General features: G+C 60.5%; 1 protein-coding gene across 2 annotated transcripts in view; it reads right to left on the reverse strand.

Annotated features, from left to right (window-relative positions):
* Positions 1–4,310: 4,310 nt before the first annotated feature.
* The window catches only part of DENND3 (DENN domain containing 3), a 36,416-nt gene continuing 22,983 nt past the window's right edge, over positions 4,311–17,743 (reverse strand). Inside the window, exons 14-23 of one of the 2 annotated variants that reach the window (XM_058668431.1) lie at positions 13,147–13,406; positions 11,421–11,591; positions 11,203–11,332; positions 9,498–9,605; positions 8,931–9,070; positions 6,649–6,809; positions 6,110–6,243; positions 5,559–5,677; positions 5,347–5,484; positions 4,311–4,807 (exon numbers count right to left, since the gene is read on the reverse strand). In XM_058668431.1, coding sequence (XP_058524414.1) covers positions 4,607–4,807; positions 5,347–5,484; positions 5,559–5,677; positions 6,110–6,243; positions 6,649–6,809; positions 8,931–9,070; positions 9,498–9,605; positions 11,203–11,332; positions 11,421–11,591; positions 13,147–13,406 — 1,562 coding nt within the window. In that variant the 3' untranslated portion in view covers positions 4,311–4,606. Of the gene's footprint in view, positions 4,808–5,346; positions 5,485–5,557; positions 5,678–6,109; positions 6,244–6,648; positions 6,810–8,930; positions 9,071–9,497; positions 9,606–11,202; positions 11,333–11,420; positions 11,592–13,146; positions 13,407–17,743 lie in introns of both variants that reach the window. The other variant, XM_058668432.1, reaches the window with a different exon arrangement.

Here is a 17,743-nt window from a genome sequence, read left to right on the forward strand (position 1 = left end):
ACCAACCAACCTTGGAAAGGGAGACTGTTGAATTCTGCAGCTGATGTGCCCAGCCTGTCAGATCCATGTAGCATTGCAAACGTCGGATTGTAGGTGAGTTTTCTCCAGCAAAATTGAGGGGCTGCAAAATTAGTGTGGCCTTCGGGCTGGCTGCTGGGGCTGGGCACAGAGTGAAGGCTCACCTGGGCCCATACATGTCCAGCTATGGCCAGCCCTGGGCCGTATGTATTCCTGGGAAGGCCACCATGTGGGCATGCTTTCTCCCCGCGCTGAGAGGTAGCTATAGGCTGGAGGCCCCACTCCCTGGCCACTGTCCTCACCCCCAGGTGGTCTTGCCCCCTGCCACCGTCCTCAGCCATTCTGTGAGCAGCAGTGGGCGGCTCAGCTGTAATCACAGCCTCCCCTGTCTGCAGACTGGGCACCACCTCGCTTCATCCCACTCGCCCACCTTCACCCGAGCTGACCACTGTCCTGGCCTCTATGCGGCTTTGGCTTGAAGTCCTTTTGCCATGCAGTAATGCAGTATCCGCCCCACTGGTTTCCATCTCTGTTTCTGTTTGTTGGTTTCTATCTTAATTACCCACCTGCTGTGATGAAGTCTGACACTGGTTCATCTCAAGAAACAAACAGGTTCACGGGGCCACAGCAAACAGTAGCAACTGCACCTCGATGCTCGGCGTGCTACTGTAGCCTTTTTATTTCTTGAAAAAAAACAATGCCCTTACTGTCCCCAAGGTTACCCGGTTACTGTTCCTGTGCTTATTTCTGGAATTTCTGGCTTCACTCCTCTATCTGCCTACCACCTGCCACTTCACTCCCCAGATGCCCACAGCCATAACTGGGTCTGGGAAAAGCCGGTGCTTGAAGCATGGCCCAGTCCCCATGGAGCGGCCAAGCGGCCGAGTCACCGTCAGAGTGCCCGTCTGGGATGCTGAGCGCAGAGGGGCCAAGCCTGGCCCCAGCACTCCGACCTGCGAGCCGTCCACTGCTCACTTTGCCATGTTCAGCTCCTCCAGCCCGTTGCTCGTGGCACTGCTGCCTCGAATGTGCTGGCATTTGGTGTGGGAACTTGACATGCACTGCGAGCATTCCTGGCGAGAATCCACAGGCCCGTTTGTCAGGTGTGACAGGCCGGTCCCCCCAGGTCGGTGGGACGCACGCTCCCCGTCTGACAAAGTCCCTGCGCAGTTCTACCACTGTGTGCTTGGGAACCACCTGGTTCTGGAAGCTTCTGGGGCAAGTCTTCGGTTGGGAGGCCCCACTCCTCCCCGTACTGGTTTCACAGAGTTGTTTCTGAAACATGGCTTCACTCCTTGGGTGCCCTTTTGCCCGCAAAGGGTCCGTGAGCTGCCTGGACCCCTCACAGAACCGCCTGCTGGTCTGCTGGGTCCAAGTTCCCGTCCGCTGACTGACGAATAACAGAATGAGAGAGGTAGAATCCTTTCATTCACACCTCTCCCCCACCCCGACAGCCAGGCTGAATGCAGGAGCCTGGGACTGCTTCGGGGGCTTCCCACGTGGCCGTCCAGACACCTGGCTGAGCAGCAGAGCAGCCCGACCTCCAGTGGGAAAGGCCTGGTTGCAACAGCGGCTCAGCCTGCTGCCCACGGTGCCAGCCCCTAGCCAATGTCCAACTAAGCCTTCTGACAGACACTCAGCGCTATAGAGGTGCTTCCGCCGCAGCTGAGCGCCCCAGGTTTTGGCACCCACTCAGGAATGGCCGCACTTCCCACACCACTTTGTCCTCCCGGACTCGTGGGTCATTTAAACTTGGTGGTTTTGTTGATACTGATTGGGGGGTGGGAGTGCTGGTGGTCAGGTGCAGGCGTCCTGTGGCCCTGCAGAGGGCCACTGTGGTGAGCACCCCACAGGCACCCGGCAGGAACCCCGTTCTGCCGTTGCTGGGCGTGGAGGGCCGAGTGGTGTCCTTCGCAGCCTCACTGGTTTTCCACTTGCCTTTTCCATGCGTCCCTCGAGGGACAGTTAAAGGTTAAAGCCGCAAGCTGACAGCTCCGCCCCCGCCAGGTGCACCTGTATCCTAGCAGTTGGCGCATCTCCACGTGGGCCATCTGTCTCCCGTCAAACGGCTCGGATTCCATCTCCGCTGGTGTTTACAGCTGCACTAGCCTCATCGGCGGTGCTGGTGTGCTTGTCACACCTTGTCCTATCCCTTTGTGCTGTCATATGTAAGCTGTATCTGACATATAAACACACGTCAGCGGGTTTTGGAAAAGTGCAATTAAATATATTTTGGTGCAAAATTATCTGAAATCCATAGTTTCTCCAAATAGGCTTTTTTGATGAATGTTTTGGCAGACCCCACTTGACCTGTGCCTTTTCGTTGGTTATTTAGTCCATCCGCATAGTCACCCAGCACGTCATCTTATCATCATGTACCCTTAGTCTATCACTGAGGCGACCACTTGAAAGTGTGTCACATGTAAAGCTCTCCTGTAATTACCAGTTCGGTCTGTGGTCTGGCTGCCAGTCCCCTGTCTAGCACATCCGATGCGGCCACCATGCCGGGAGGGCGAGCAGTGCTCAAGTTCAGCTCCCTCCACACACCCTGTCGCAGCCCACCGGTGCCTCACACGTGGGCCCTCGCCATCAAGGCTTCTCCGTGGGTGGCTGGGGGGGAGGCGAGTGCATCCCTCCTGCGCCCCTTGGCCCTAGGCCCAGTCCAGGAGTGGATGCGCTCATCTCCACTCCTGCCCGCGGGCTGCCCTCCGAGTGTCTTCCAAGAGCACGTGGACACAGCAGTACCAGGCAGCTGTGAGCATCCCGGCTTGAGGAGTCCTCGGGAGCTCTGGGCTATCACCTGGCACTGTTGGCGCCCCCAGTGCAAGCTCTTCACCGTCAGGTGCAGCAGCATCCACAATCATGTGAGCAGAGATGGCTTCCGGGGCCTGGTCTGCTCATGTTCTCTTCCGGGTGACAGGTTGCCTACAGCAGGGCAAGGGAGGGCACCACTGCCCCTTCACTGAGAGCCAGGTTGCGCCAGCGCTCCCCGCAACAGATCAACACGGTCCCGCCAAAGCAGAGGAGCTGTGGGCTCAACACACTCGCCTGCCCAGTACACGTCAGCCTCAGCCCGGCCCCGCTGTAAAGGACCATTCCCCCAGAAGCGTGGCTTTCCTGCTCTGGCTGGCTCGGTTGCTGTCACATGGAGGATCTGGAAGCTCTGACCACAAACTAGAGGGAAGAAAAGTGGACCCAGGTGCACGGTGGCTCTGGGCTATCTGCAGAGCTCATCCCCCGGGTAGAGTGTGCAACAGCAGCAGGCGCTGTCACCACAGGGGGAGATGACCCCCCGCACGTGGTTCTGTGGCAGCTGTGAGCCTGAGCTCGTGTGTGCTGCTAACACAGAATGCAACCTCCTCCCTCCTGAAGGACACTCCCAGGATGCCCAGGGAACCTGGTGCAGGGAAGGCCCTGGCCTGTGATGGGCTCATCTGGCACGCAGGCCTGGCTGGGCCAGCCCCCACGTTCCCCTGGTGAGGCCACATGTGCTCTAGAGCCCAGCCCTGGCTGAGGACCCTGCTGCCCAGAGTGTTGCTGTGAGCAGGGCCATGGCAGGGGGACCCCAGCCCTGAAGCTGTGATCCAGGGCAAGCCATACGTGCTGACCAGACATGCCCACCACACACACTGTCTGTCCCACAGTCCCAGCCAAAATCATGTTCAAAACACATTCAGGAGTGGGATTTTCAGTTTAATAAAAAAAAGTACAGGGAGTTGTGGGGAGGTTGTGGCAAGTATTTAGTTACTTTAGTGGATAGTTCTTTCAGTTAAATAAGGAAGCAACACACACACACACACACTCGCAGCGTGTACTCGCAGAGTCCACCCATACCCGTGAGTGCCCGGCGGGTAGCCCGCCACACACAGGCTTGCCAGCCCAGGCTAATCGTGGCAAATACTCACTCACACTCACCAAAAAGAAAACCAAGAAAGTGGCCAGTGCTCGCCCGGGCCGGCACAGCCCGTCCACACAGTCAGAACATGGTCCCTCCCCGCGCACGCCCCGGGCCGGCACAGCCCGTCCACACAGTCAGAACATGGTCCCTCCCCGCGCACGCCCCGGGCCGGCACAGCCCGTCCACACAGTCAGAACATGGTCCCTCCCCGCGCAGGCTGCGATCACTTGCCCTGGTCACAGCCCGTCCACACAGTCAGAACATGGTCCCTCCCCGCGCACGCCCCGGGCCGGCACAGCCCGTCCACACAGTCAGAACATGGTCCCTCCCCGCGCACGCTGCGATCACTTGCCCTGGTCACAGCCCAGACACAGACGCACCTTCAAGACCAGGAAGTGGGCATGAGGCCGCAGCCCACCTGCTCCCGGCCAGGTCCCAGCCCAGGGGCCTGAGAGCGCCAATGAATGACGAGGAGTGTTTCTTAGACAAGCAGGAGAAAGGCCAAGACAGAGACCTAGAAGTCCTGGGCAGCCCAGCTGCTGGCCCCTGTACTTGTCCTCTGGTAGCGGATTCCAGAACCTTCTAGACAGCACAGGTGGGTGTTTGGTCAAGGTGGTCACGCACACAGTCACGTGCCGGACGCGCAGGGTGCTCGCCTGGCGCCGGTCTGTCCACACGTCGCTGCGCTGCCTAGTCCACCGTCCAGATGGCGATCTTGCCCTCCTCGGGGCCCGAGCCGCTCAGCACGTACCTGTCCTCGGCCGAGCACAGGGTCCTCACAGCATCCGCGTGGGCCACCAGCTCCTTCTCCACCGTCCTCTTCTCGCCATCCAGCACGTAGATCTTGCCCTTGGTCTTCCCTTGCGACAGGCCTCTGCCGCCCACCCACACCTGGCAGAGGTAGCACAGCGGGTGTCGGGGAGGGGTCCCCCAGCCAGGGCTCCTGCTTCAGCCGTGGGCTTTCCCCTCGAGCTCCATAGGGAACCAGCCTCTGAGCGCTGGGCCCACGAGGGCCCCTGCCAGGACAGGCCACACCCACGCCCATCTGTCCACAGGAGCTGGTCGTCCTGGCAGCGCCTGAGGCTCTGGGAGGCCCTGGCCTGGAGTGGGTGTTTTGCAGGGAGACAGACCTACAGCCACTGGATGCGAAGTGTCCCCCAGATGCAGGTTTCTCCCAGAACCTCAGAAACAGAGATAACACAGAGAGACAGAGATGCTGGGAGGCCCCGGAGCGAAGGAGCAGGGACGGCCTCCTGCCAAGCCCCCGAGGGGAGCCGCCCCGCCAGTGCCTCCAGCCTCCGGCACAGGACACACGTGGCTTCCCGGGGAAAGCCCGGCGTGCAGATGCCATGATGCCAGTGGCCTTGAGGGAGAAGACGGCAGGGGAGCCGCCACAGGCAAGGCAGCGCACACACCTGCCGTCAGCTTACCTGCCTCTTCACCCTGATCATGCAGCTGACTTCACAGCAGCCCTGCAGCGGGATCCTCTCGGGCGGCCGGGCCAGGTCCCTGAGGTTCCAGACGTAGACCTCACTGTACCCCGTGCAGGCGACCCACAGCTGCTCTTGCTGAAAGGCAGGGCACGCTGCAGGTGGCTGTGGCGCCAGCATGCCCTCATGCCCGCACACGCCCCGCGGGGTACCTCGGGGAGCAGCTCAAAGTCCAGGAAGGAAGTGCTCATCTCCAGAAAGTTCTCACCAATCCTCAGCTCCTGCTGTAGGAAGCCACTTGTTGTCATCACCATGATGCTGCCAGCCGTGCCTGCAGGACACGGGGCCCTGCATGAGGGGCCTGGACGGCACAGCATGGCTGCCTGCACGCCCGCCACCAGACACAGGTGTCACGCTGCCCCACGCATCAGACGCCTCCTTGAGCCGCTCGCGGGGACAGGGCAGGGATGAAGAGAGCAGAGGGCGTCCCCCAAGCACTCTGGAAGCCCACCCAGGAACTGAGTCACCACAAGGGGTCCTGCCGGGGGTCCCAGCCGCCAGGGAGATGCTGCACACCACAGTGTGTGTGAAATGCACTTCCGTGCTGAGAGCATGTTCACAACCATCATGTGTGTCATCTGGTACAGGCAATCACACCAGGAGAGCACCCAGGCTGCCTGCGGGGCTGGGAGCAGCTCCGGCACGGGCAGCACAGCCAGCAGGGTCCCCTGCAGAGGGGGACGGGGTGGCGCCAAGGACTTACAGCACCACAGACGGCCGCCGTGCAGTCGCATGGATGTGAGGCCGCCACAGGGCAGCTGGAAGCGGCTGGTCACCTGCAGCGTGCTCACGTCCCAGGCCAGGACCATCCCATCCCTGCTGCAGGAGAAGACCCCACTGTGGGGCAGACACACACATTAGCTCCAGCCCCGGGTGACCCTGTCATCAGGGATGCCAAGCAGGCACGTCGGGACGGGGTCCGCTCCCTCCCGCTAGCAGGGAGAGCAGGGGCACACTGCAGGCTGCCTCACGCGGGACCCGGGGCAGCAAAGGCCTGGTGTGCTGCTTGGGACAACTTGCCCTCCAATAATGTCAGGCAGGTGCAGGGTCACGGGGTCATGCAAAGGCCAAGCCAATGCCACATACAAACACTGACCTCTGGCGTCAGCAGGAGTCCGGAAATGTCTGAGGCCCCCTGCCCGCCCCAAGTGCTCCCCAGCAGGAAGAGCCGGTGCCACGCAGCCCAGCCAGCACCAGGTCGCCTGCCCTGCTCCCCACAGTTGGGCCCTGCACGCCCCGCACCTGGGCGCGCCCTTGTCCTCGGGCGCGATGAGGGCCGTGACCCCGGCGCGGTGGTCCGTGAGCTGCTTGTTGCAGGACATGCTATGCCCATTGATGATGTAAATGACGGCGTCATCCGAGCCGATCCACACCTGGCTCTGCTCTGCCATCACCATGCAGTTCTGGCGAGGACAAGACGGGGCGTGAGATGAATGCGGCCGGGGCGTCCCGGTGGGGCTCCTGGGTTTCCTGGCTGAAGGGTCATTGAGCAGATAGGCACTGCACCCCAACTCCCAGCCGGGGCGTCCTGGTGGGGCTCCTGGGTTTCCTGGCTGAAGGGTCATTGAGCAGACAGGCACTTCACCCCAACTCCCAGCCAGGCACGCAGCGACAGCTCTGCAGTGGGCAGGTCTACAGTGCACGCTTGTTCTCCCTGGCCCTGGACAGTACCTGGGCACCAGGCCTGGGCCACCATGCTGTGTGCTAGAAGCCAACGTGACAAGGCCTTGAGCAGGCTCAGCTGGGAACATGCACTTTGGGGCCTCAATGTCTCTTGCCACGCATGTCTGTGTGTGCCCCAAGACGGCACCGTATCTATTTGGGGGGAGGTGATTAGGAGTAACCTCAGCAGTGACGGCTGCTGCCCAGGCCAGGACCACCTGCGGCGACGGCTGCTGGCTTAGGAGGACAGTCAGTGGCTAACTTCCAGAAGTATCTGTTTAATTTGGAAAGACGGCATGATGGCAAGAGAGCGGCCTGCAGCCACAAACTGACTCCCTCCCTAGTGGCTGGACCACTGGGAAGCCTTGAGCCAGGAACCCCATCTGGGCTCCCAGGTGGGACCCTTGGTTGGCTGCCCAGGTGTGTCAGCCTGGAGCTGCATCAGAAGTGGAGCAGCCCGGTGTTGTGGTGTAACAGGTAAAGCTGCTGCCTGTAATGCCAGCATTCCACACAGGCACTGGTTCAAGACCCAGCTACTCCACTTCCCACCCAGCTCCCCGCTCATGGCCTGGGAACGTAGCACACACCCCACGTGGGGGATCTGGGAGAAGCTCTTGGGGTCTGGTTTTATGTTGGACAAGCAACAGCCATTGTGGCCGTCAAAAGAGTGACCCAGCGGACAGGAGATCTCTCTCCCTCCGTGTGTGTCTGTGTGTGGCGTGTGTACTCTGCCTCTCAAATAAGTTTTTAAAAAGGGAGAGCAGTTGGGACGTGACTCGGCAGATGTTTAATTCATTGCGCCACAAGCTGGCCCCTACTTTGAGTTTCTAAAATCACAAATGAAGGACTAAAACCCTGACCAGCCAGAAAGGTCAGAGAAGGGAGGACAGCCGTGCCGGCCCCGGCACCCCCAGAGCCGCACTCCCCACCACTGAGAAGGGAGGACAGCTGTTCCGGCCCCGCACCCCCAGAGCCGCACTCCCCACCACTGAGAAGGGAGGACAGCTGTTCCGGCCCCGCACCCCCAGAGCCGCACTCCCCACCACTGAGAAGGGAGGACAGCCGTGCCGGCCCCGCACCCCCAGAGCCGCACTCCCCACACCCACCCGCGCCTTTGCTTTTTCCCCTTTCTCCACGTTATCTGAAAGGCAGGAGAGGGCTGCCACCTGCTGGTCACTCCACAGCCAGCAGCCAGGAGCTCCCTCCAGGCCAGCACACAACTGCTTTCCCAGCTGTGCGTTCACAGCAAGCGGGGTCTGGATTTGAACCTGGGGCTCCAGGGAACTGTTCTGCCTCATGGTGTCTCCTGTCTTCACACAGAACGTATATGACAGGAACGGGTGCCCGGGGGTCTCCACCAGGAGGCAGCATTCCCTGGAGGCGCCGTCCAGCCTGCCTTCCTGCAGCTGTGGAATTGCCCGAGGCTGGCAGGTGGCACCTCTCTGCTCTCTGGGCTGGCATGGGGCCCCACTAGCAGCTTAGCCTGGCCAGGGCAGTGGACATGGGGCCACAGGCAGCCCTGGGCTTCACCGTGCCCACACTAGACAGTGGCCTATTATGACAACATCTTTGAAGTGCTCCAAGCTAAGTAACAGAAAAACCACCCCAAGGGTAGGAGAGACTTCCTGGGGCAGCACGTTAAGACTCCACATTAAGACTCGCTTATCAGGGAGCTGGTTCGAGTCCTAGCTGCTCCGCTTCTGAACCGCTGCTGGTCAACGTGCCCAGGAAAGTAGCAGAGACTGGTCCAAGTCCTTGGGCCCCTGCTCCTGGGAGGGAGCGCTGGCCATCCAGGGAGTGAAGTGGGGGCTGGCTGGCTCCTCGCTCGCTCTCCTCCACCCCCACATCACTCTGCCACTCACCAGCTTGGCGGAGCCCACTCGGAAGCAGTGCTGGTGGATGGTCCACGAGGAGGCGTCGAACACGATCACCTGGCCCTCGTTCAGGGCACACCACAGCTTGGGGTGGGCATCCTCCACCTTCTCCGCTGGGTCAAGGTGCCCTGCGGAGAGAAAGCGACCCTGGGAAGTGTGTAGGAGACCTGGCCACTGGCCAGCCCTGCCCAGACACTGGAGCAAGCACAGCCCCACACTGCCCTGCTGGGGACAGGGGATAGGGTACAGGGAGTGAAGGAGAGGGAGAGCACAGCCCCATGCTGCCATTCTGGGGCCGCTGCTGCACCAGGGGCCAGTCACAGGGCCATCAGTCCCCACTCCGCAAACCCCGGGGGCTGCCCTCCCTGCAGCTGTCTACCGACCACAGGGAAACCCAGAGGCTCCGCCGGGCTCAGCCTGTGTCCCCACAGGGCAGTGCCTTCGCCGCCTCCTATGGCTGCCCAGCACGAGCTGCCCTTGGGAGCCAGCTCCCCGCTGACATGCCTGAGGACCCGTGGCAGGTGGCCTGAGTGTGGCTCCTAGGCACTGGCTGACCTGGCGTGTACAGCAGCACGTCCACGGCGTGGGGGGAGGTCTCGCCTGCCGAGGGGTTGATCTTATGTTTCAGTGTCTCCGCGGTGGTCTTGGGGACCGCCATGGGCACTGCAAAGCAAACAGCACCCCTGAGGACATGGCTGCCACTCAGCAGGGTCGCACACCTCTGACTCTCGGGGGAAGTAGCCCAAGGTGCAGGGACAAAGTGTTTCCAGACAGATCCCCAACTGTACCATCTGGTCCCCCGGCAGCACGCCACCCAGGCCTCGGCCACGGCAGCCTCGCAGGCCATGCTGCAGCGTGCCTGCCACCCCCTATGCCACTGTTCCACGGCTCACAAGTCCAGTGAGATGGATGAGCGTGAGCAGGGTTGCCTGTGCACCCCAAGAGGCCAGAAAACCCACGTCCACCCAGGAACGTGTGCACACAGCGGCAAGAGAGGAGACAGTCCTCAAACTGGCAGATGAGCAAACTGGACCACACCCAGCAAGGCTCTGCTGCTGGGCCACGGCAAGGCCCACCATGGCGGGACCCTGCCACGGTGGGACCCACAGCACGGCACCTGTTGGGACATGCCTGCAATGTGCCAGTCCCAGACAGAGTGGGTCAGTGGTACAGGGCAGGGTAGACAGGTGGGTACCCTGAGGTCGGTGTGTCCTCCTTGGGTGATGGAGCTGTCCTTGGATCTTCCACATGTGGGGGTCTTACCACCCCACGGACATGGTAATCAGCGGCAGGTGGCACCTCTGAAACGGTCTGCTACAGGAGTCACGTCTCCACCAAGCAATGAGCAAGATGCAGCCACACATGCACACACGTGCATGCACACATGCTTATTATACACATGGAGATACAGGCAGAAATGCACACACACGGGATGCACACACGGGATGCACACACAGGATGCACACACACGGGATGCACACACGGGATGCACACACGGGATGCACACACACACGGGATACACACACACGGGTTGCACACACACACGGGGAGGCACACACACAGATTCAGTAACACATCTTCACTCCAACCTGTGGTATGTAGATAGACTGCGTATTTTCCACCATGCGACAGGCATACCACCGCTGGTGGCCTGGTGTGCGGACACCAACACAGAGCCCTCTGTGGCCTCCACATTTTTTACATAATCACAGTTAGTTTCAGGAGATGAAGCTGCAGTGACAGGAAAGTCACTTTCGTCCCAGGAGTCCACTGCTGCCACCTGGTGGCCGCCACCCAGAAGGAGCCCAGACAGTCCACCTGGGACACTGTCCACATGGGGCAGGGAAGCACGCTGGAACCCAGGGCTCAGCCAGCCGCCCTGACCTCACCCAACCCTGCCAGGATGTCCTTTCCACTGACAGCCTCAGCTACGCTGAGGGAAGCTGAGGGTCACGGCCAACCCCTTGCAGGGCAAGGCAGCAGCCGCCCACAGCTCCCACGCCCACTGGCTCCCACGGGCCAGGACAGGCAGGGCTCCAGAGCACGCCACCAGGCTGGAGGAGGGAAGACAACAGGCGGGGGTCCAGTCATAAGCTGGTAGGGCAGGATCAAAAATCAGGCCTTGCATCTGACATTGGCTCTGACTCCACAGACGTCCCTGTGCTGAGACCATGTGACACCCACAGTGATACAAAGTCACTTAGCGTGTACGCCCCAGGCAGCCCTGTGGGTTGGCCCCCTGGCCCACTCCAAGCCGTACCTTCATTCTTCATCTTGTCAAAATATGCCAGCTTGGAGGCGGCATAAATGGCCCCTGGGGACTGCAGCGTGCCCACCACAGCATCCATCAGCAGGACATTGGTCAGTGCTTGCTGGATGTACTGAGGGTCCTACGAGGGAGGGACAGGCCTCCGAGGTCAGCACCAGCCTGCCTCTGCCGAGAGGGACAGGACACGCAGCCCCGCCCGCGGCGCCCACCTTGTGTGCGTCTGCCAGCCTTTTCCCTGCCCACATCTCCTTCACCAGCAGGTGCCACAGGTCACACTCCGTCTTGAGGTTCGCCTCGAAGACCTCCTTCCTGGACAGCGTCTTGATCTTCAGCGTCGGGATCTTCAGAAGCAGGAACATCACAGTGGTGCTCCGCACGTCCTACCACAAGGCAGAGGGAAACGAGGCGGCCGGTGAGCGCGCGGCCTCCTGGCACCCCAGAGCCATGGGGCATGAATGCGCAGCCTCCCAGCACCCCAAGAGCCGTGGGCAGAGGCCCCGGTCTGACACCTGCGAGCTCCCGCCAGCACCTGTGAGGGGCAGCTGCAGCTCAAGGCTCCCCTAAGCCCAGAGGCTTGCCCACAGTGCCAGACACGTGGCAAGTGTCCCTGATGCTACAGTTCTAGAAGGAAACCTGGCAAACAGTACAGGAGGATAAACACCAAAGGGCCTCGCGTGGTGGCACGGGACGCGGCTGCCTGTGAGGCCGGCCAGCAGCGCTGGAGAAACACCAGCTTGCACCCCGGTTGCCCCGCTTCTCATCCAGCAACCGGCCCAAGTCCCTAGCCCCTGCGCCCCAGGCGGGAGCCCCAGCAGGAGCTCCAAGGCCCCTGGTTTCAGCCCAGCCCAGGCCTGCTCACATGAGCACATGGGGAGTGGATCCCCAGATGGAAGAGGTATTCCTCCCACATTCTCACTTTGTCACGCTGCCTTATAAATGAGTAAGTCTCTTTGTAAAAAGAAAAAGAAATGGGAGAAAAACTGACCTCCTGCTGGCGGCAGGCCACCACTGTGGGCTCACGAGTTATTTTTGATATCTACTTATTGATTCATTTGAAGCCAGCTACAGAGCAAGAGACAAAGAGCTCTTCCACCTGCTGGCTTTCTCCCCAGATGGGCAGAATGGTCAGGCCAAACCAGGAACCAGGAGGTTCTGCAGGGTCCCCTACACGGGACACAGGGTCCAAGCTGCCATGCCAGGGCCAGCAGCAGGGAGCTGGACTGAGAGCGGAGCAGCTGGGACTCGAACCAGCACTCCTGTAGGGTGCCAGTGTCGCAGGCAGCAGTAGCTGCTCTGCCCCGGTGCTGGCCCCTCCCTAGCCCCGGGACACACACAGCCGCCCAGAGCAGCACAGGATGGCACGTGAGGACTTACAATCCCAAAGCAGATTTCCTCAGGGGGGAAAAGAAACATTCTGTGGTTATTCAAATACTATGAGCGCAGGGCAGGGGGCTGGCACAGGGGCTGGTGCTGCAAGTGGATCTTCTACCCTGTGGCCCTGGCATCCCACATGGGCGTCAGTTCGTGTCCCAGCTGCCCTGCTTCCCACCCAGCTCCCTGCCTGGGGCCTAGGAGAGCAGTGGAGGACGGCCCAAAGCCTTGGGACGTGGCACCCATGTGGGAGACCCAGAAGCTCCTGCCTTCAGTTCAGCTCAGCTCTGGCCGATGCAGCCATTTGGAGAGTGAACCAGTGGATGGAAGACCTCTTTATAAAATCTTTATAAAAGACCTCTTTATAAAATCTGCCTCTTACAGAAATAAATCTTGAAGGACGAGGAAGAGGAGGAAGCGGAAGACCAGCTGTGGATGAACAGGTGCGGTGTGAGCTCATGCCCTATTTCACCCTCTGAGCCCTCACCCGCGCCACGAGGTGGGCACCCCTCCCCAGGCTCAGCGCCGAGCCCCTGAGGTGCAGTGGGGCAAGGGGCAGTTCACCTCTATGTCCCTGAAGGTGGAGATCTCCACGTAGCCCGGCCGGCCCTCCGTCAGCAGGAACAGGCGCTTCTGCGTCATGGCGATCTTGCCCACGCCGCGGCTGGTCTTGACGGCACTCGACAGCTTGTAGACACACTCGCTCTTGTCCAGGTGCGGCATCACCACAGCAGGCAGGCTCACCTGCTGCGCCTCAGCCTCCGTCTCCTTCCAGCAGTTATAGAAGTCCCTGAACGTGTCGGGGTCGATTTGTTTCTGGTGTCCTTGATGGCACAGGGCAGGAGAGGGACTGCTTACAGCCGTGGAGAATGGGGGCACCATCCGACCACACCAGCAGGTGGCGCTGCCTCCCAGGCTCCTGGACGGGAGACCCACGGCCACCTCCCCTCTGCAGGCGCCCTGCCTGCACCCACGTTCCCGGCATGGTCCTGGCTACACCAGATCATTCCCACAAGCTCTCGGGTCCGGAGACAAGCACACTCGTCTCACAGCACCAAAGTTCTTTGTCACTGCTGAAGCTTGGGGCCATGAGGGGATCTGATCCTAGCATGAAGCTAACCTGAAAAATCCGGTTGGTGCCCCCATTTGTCCCCAAGCCCATCCATCTTAAACCCAGTCCACTTGTCTTTGCTCAAGACAACCACTCAGTTGACATGAACAGGAATTTGCTGATTGTTTGCAACCAAAACCAATGTAGTGGAGACAGCTACCTTCCCAGTTGCCGATTATCCCAGGCTCTGGTGTCAAAGTGAGGCTGATGCTGTTGGCAATGCATGCACCTGCCTGCCCCTGCTCTGGGCAGGGGGCTCGGTCCTCAGCTCCCACTCAGCTAAGCCCTGCCCTGCCTGGCGGGGCTCGCCTGTCACCCATTCCCTGCCTGGACACCTGCCCACTGGCTCTCTACTTCCATTCCTGCCACAATAAGTTACCCGACGGCTCTGCACACACTCCTCAAGCCCCCAGACCCCATGCTCTTCCCCAACAGCTGGGTGAACCCCCAGGGATGGCATCTGTGAGCATTCCCTGTGTTCAGTATGTTCCCAACCCTGCCTGGGCACCTCACAAGGCAGGTGCCATCCATCAGGAAATGGAGGCACACAGCAAGGAAAGCTCCTCAGAGGCAGGGCCGGGTCAGGCAGAAGGTTTTTGGGGTCCCTAACAGAACCCACATCCTTACCCTCTGCCTGGCGAGAATCTGGGATCCCAAACAGTGGGCAGTACAGCCACACCCCTGCTAACTGTCACCAGGGATCAACATGAAGACAACCAAGGGCATGTTGAGTTTGGAAGGCAGTGCCCTGCCCTTCACTCCACATGGTGAGTCCCTCACCCCACATGGGGAGTCAGTCCCCATCCCCATAGTGTCAGCACCAGGACGCTATGAAAGCCGCCAGCAGGGGCGCTGTGCTAAGCTGTGAGAGCTGCCAGCAGGGGGCGCTGCACCAGGCTGTGAGAGCTGCCAGCAGGGGGCGCTGCACCAGGCTGTGAGAGCTGCCAGCAGGGGCGCTGCACCAGGCTGTGAGAGCTGCCAGCAGGGGGCGCTGCACCAGGCTGTGAGAGCTGCCAGCAGGGGGCGCTGCACCAGGCTGTGAAAGCCGCCAGCAGGGGGCGCTGCACCAGGCTGTGAGAGCCGCCAGCAGGGGCGCTGCTCTGAGCTCTTTCCTTGTGACCAACATGTCACAGTGGCTACTAAATACAGACTTATGTTTCAAAGACAAAAGATTCAAACAGGGGAAAAAAGGTACAATGGTAAGAGGTCTCCCTACTCTTGGATAGGCAGGAGTCACCGAAGAATGAGGATGGGGCAGGGTGGGGCACAACCAGGTGGACTGTGCAGGGGGGTCACGTCCAACGGCAGAGGTGACTGGAGACCCGCCCTCAGTGCAGCTGCCCACTTGGGAGCTGACCCAGACGCCACAAGCTTTGGGCTCAGGAAGTTCTGAGACAGGACAACGAGGGAGGGGACGGGAGAGCAGGGAGCACAGTGCTGGGGCGGAGCCAGGAGCCACTCTGCAGACACAGCCCCTAGGCATCAGGCTCATGGCAATGCTGCCTGCCACCTAGAGCCGAAAGAATGGCTGTGCCTGACGGCCTGCAGGCACTGACCTGGAACAGGAGCAGCAGAGGGCTCTGGGACCTGGACTGTGGACACCAACCAGCCCCCTGCAGAGGAACAGCAAGGCCAAGGGCACCCCCTCAGCAGGAAGCAGCATGCATGCTCACCGCTGCAGGGTTCCAGCGCACCAGGGTACAGACACCACGCACTCCCTCCCTAGGCACACCTGACCCCCACACGGCTGCCCCGCACACAATGCGCAGCCTGAGCTGCCTCTAGTTCCCGACAGAAATGTCCACTTCACTGCTCCCCTCTGCCCACACCCCTCCAGCCCACCATGACCTAGCTTGGCTCGGCTGCAGACAGGAGGGCTCCCCATCAGTGCCAGTCCTAGGACAGCGCAGCCCCAATGCCTGCCAGCTGTGCTCACAGCACCCCCAGCAGCCTTGACAGTTCTTAAAACAACAACGTGTGACAAGCCGGGAACTGTTTCTGAATCAAACTTCAGGTGTGTTTGTATAAGCACATAACTTCATCTTGATTTAGTGCCATTCAGGGACCAGCACGATGGCACAGCACACTAACCCTCTGCCTCTGAAGCCAGCATCCCAACTCAATTCAAATCCAGGCTGCTCTTCTTCCCAACCAGTTTACAGCTTACGGCCTGGAAAAGTGGCAGAAGAAGCGCAAGTACCCACACGGGAGGCCGAGAAGCAGCCCCTGGCTCCTGGCTTTGTACTGGCCCAGCTCCAGCCATTGTGGTCATTTGGGGAGTGAACCAGCAGATGGAAGACCTCTGTCTTGCTAGCACTCTCCTTCTCCCTGTTGTGCAACTGCCTTTCAAATGAAGACAAATCTTTAAAATAAAGATTCAGCTCTGGCCACGGTTTCAGCTTTTCAGCCCAAGGCCCTGTGGCTAACGCGTATTCTGGCGCCGCTTTACACGACTTCAGGCCTACCCGATCCCGGACTCAAGACCACAGCCCACAATGAAAGAAAACATCACACCAGAGCCACTGGGGGTGCTCTCAGCAGCATCAGCTCACTGCAGCCCCTGGACAACCTCTCCCTGGGGGCTGGCCTTGGCCCCACACCCGGGGCTCATCCTCCATCCCCACACACACGGCCCTGCCCTCAGGCATGCACCTGCAGAGGCGGGGCTCCCTTAGTGCCAAATACAGAGGTGCCCTGGGGCAGGCACTGGCTGTCTGACATCAGGCACCTGCTGCGGCACTGCAACCTCACTGCTGAACCACGGGGCCGGGATTAGCCTCCTTGGGAAGGCTGCACAGAAGGGCTGACCCAGGTGTCCTGAGGGGCAGCTGAGGCCACATACAGACCTGCGACGGCCCTCTTGTCCACCCCGCACACTGTCCCACCTGCCCCGTGACTCCAAAGCAGCTTGGCTCTGCCCACCTGGGGCTGTGGGCTAGGGAAGTAACTGCCAAGCCCAGGGGCCAGAGACCCCTGTGGCCACCAGAGCCAGCTCTACTCGAGCCCCTCCCAGAAGAAAGGGTGGTCCCTGTATGGAGCAGGTGCACCTCCTTCCACTTTCTGATTGTTCACAGCTTTATGTATTTGTTTTACTTCAAAGGCAGAGAGAGAGAGAGAGATCTACTCACTGGCTCAGTCCTCAGATGCCTGCGACAGGCACACCTGGGCCAGGCTGAAGCCAGCAGCCAGGAATCCACTGGGTCTCCCACGTGGGCGGCAGGGACTCAAGTGCTTGAATCACAAGGGAACTAAGTTGGAATCAGAGCAGCCAGGACTTCAAGCAGCTCTGTGAAATGGGATTCATACTGCTAGCAACAGCTTAGCTTGCTGTGCCATGGAGCGGGCCCCTGCGTCACCTCTGAACTCCACTTTCTCATGAACTTTGGGAACCACCTGGCCTGACGCTGTCACACTGTGTTGGGTCAGGGAAGAGACCACACATGTAGCAGCATCTCCCTGCACAGCGACCCTCCCCAGAGGTGGTGGAATCCATGAATACCCAGGGCCCAGCCCCAGGCTCCACACTGCTGTGCTGAGTCCATGCAGAGTGCAGGGCACACGGGCGGCCACGCCTGTCCCCAGAGGCGCAGGTGCACTCTGCAGCGTACAGCTCAGGCTCAGGGAGAGACTGTCCCCGTCCTCACAGGTGCCCACAGGGGGCAGGCATCGTGCGTGGATCGGCCATGCAATGCCCTGGCACCCTGAGACCAGAGGACCGGGGTCCGCTCCATCTCGGACAGTGAAATGCAGGAACTGTGTGGCAGGACAGACCCTGCTGCTTTATAACGTTCAGCCGCTGTGGGCCTCTCACCGATGCTGAGACACTGAGCCGCACCACAGTTCCACTGGCGTGGGGAACGTCTAGCCCCCCAGCCGCATGAAGCCCATGGAATCACCTCATCTGGCCTGGCCAAGGCTTCGGCAAGTGGGACCTGAAATCAATCCACCTGCAGCCGGCTTTGAAGCTGGTCAGTGTGGATGGCCCTCATGGCCCTTGGCCAGGAAAAGGCCCCAGCCAAAGGGACGATGCCACGGCGCAGGAACACCCGC

The sequence above is a fragment of the Ochotona princeps genome, chromosome 9, assembly GCF_030435755.1.
Source record: "Ochotona princeps isolate mOchPri1 chromosome 9, mOchPri1.hap1, whole genome shotgun sequence".
In the NCBI taxonomy this organism is placed as follows: Eukaryota; Metazoa; Chordata; class Mammalia; order Lagomorpha; family Ochotonidae; genus Ochotona; species Ochotona princeps.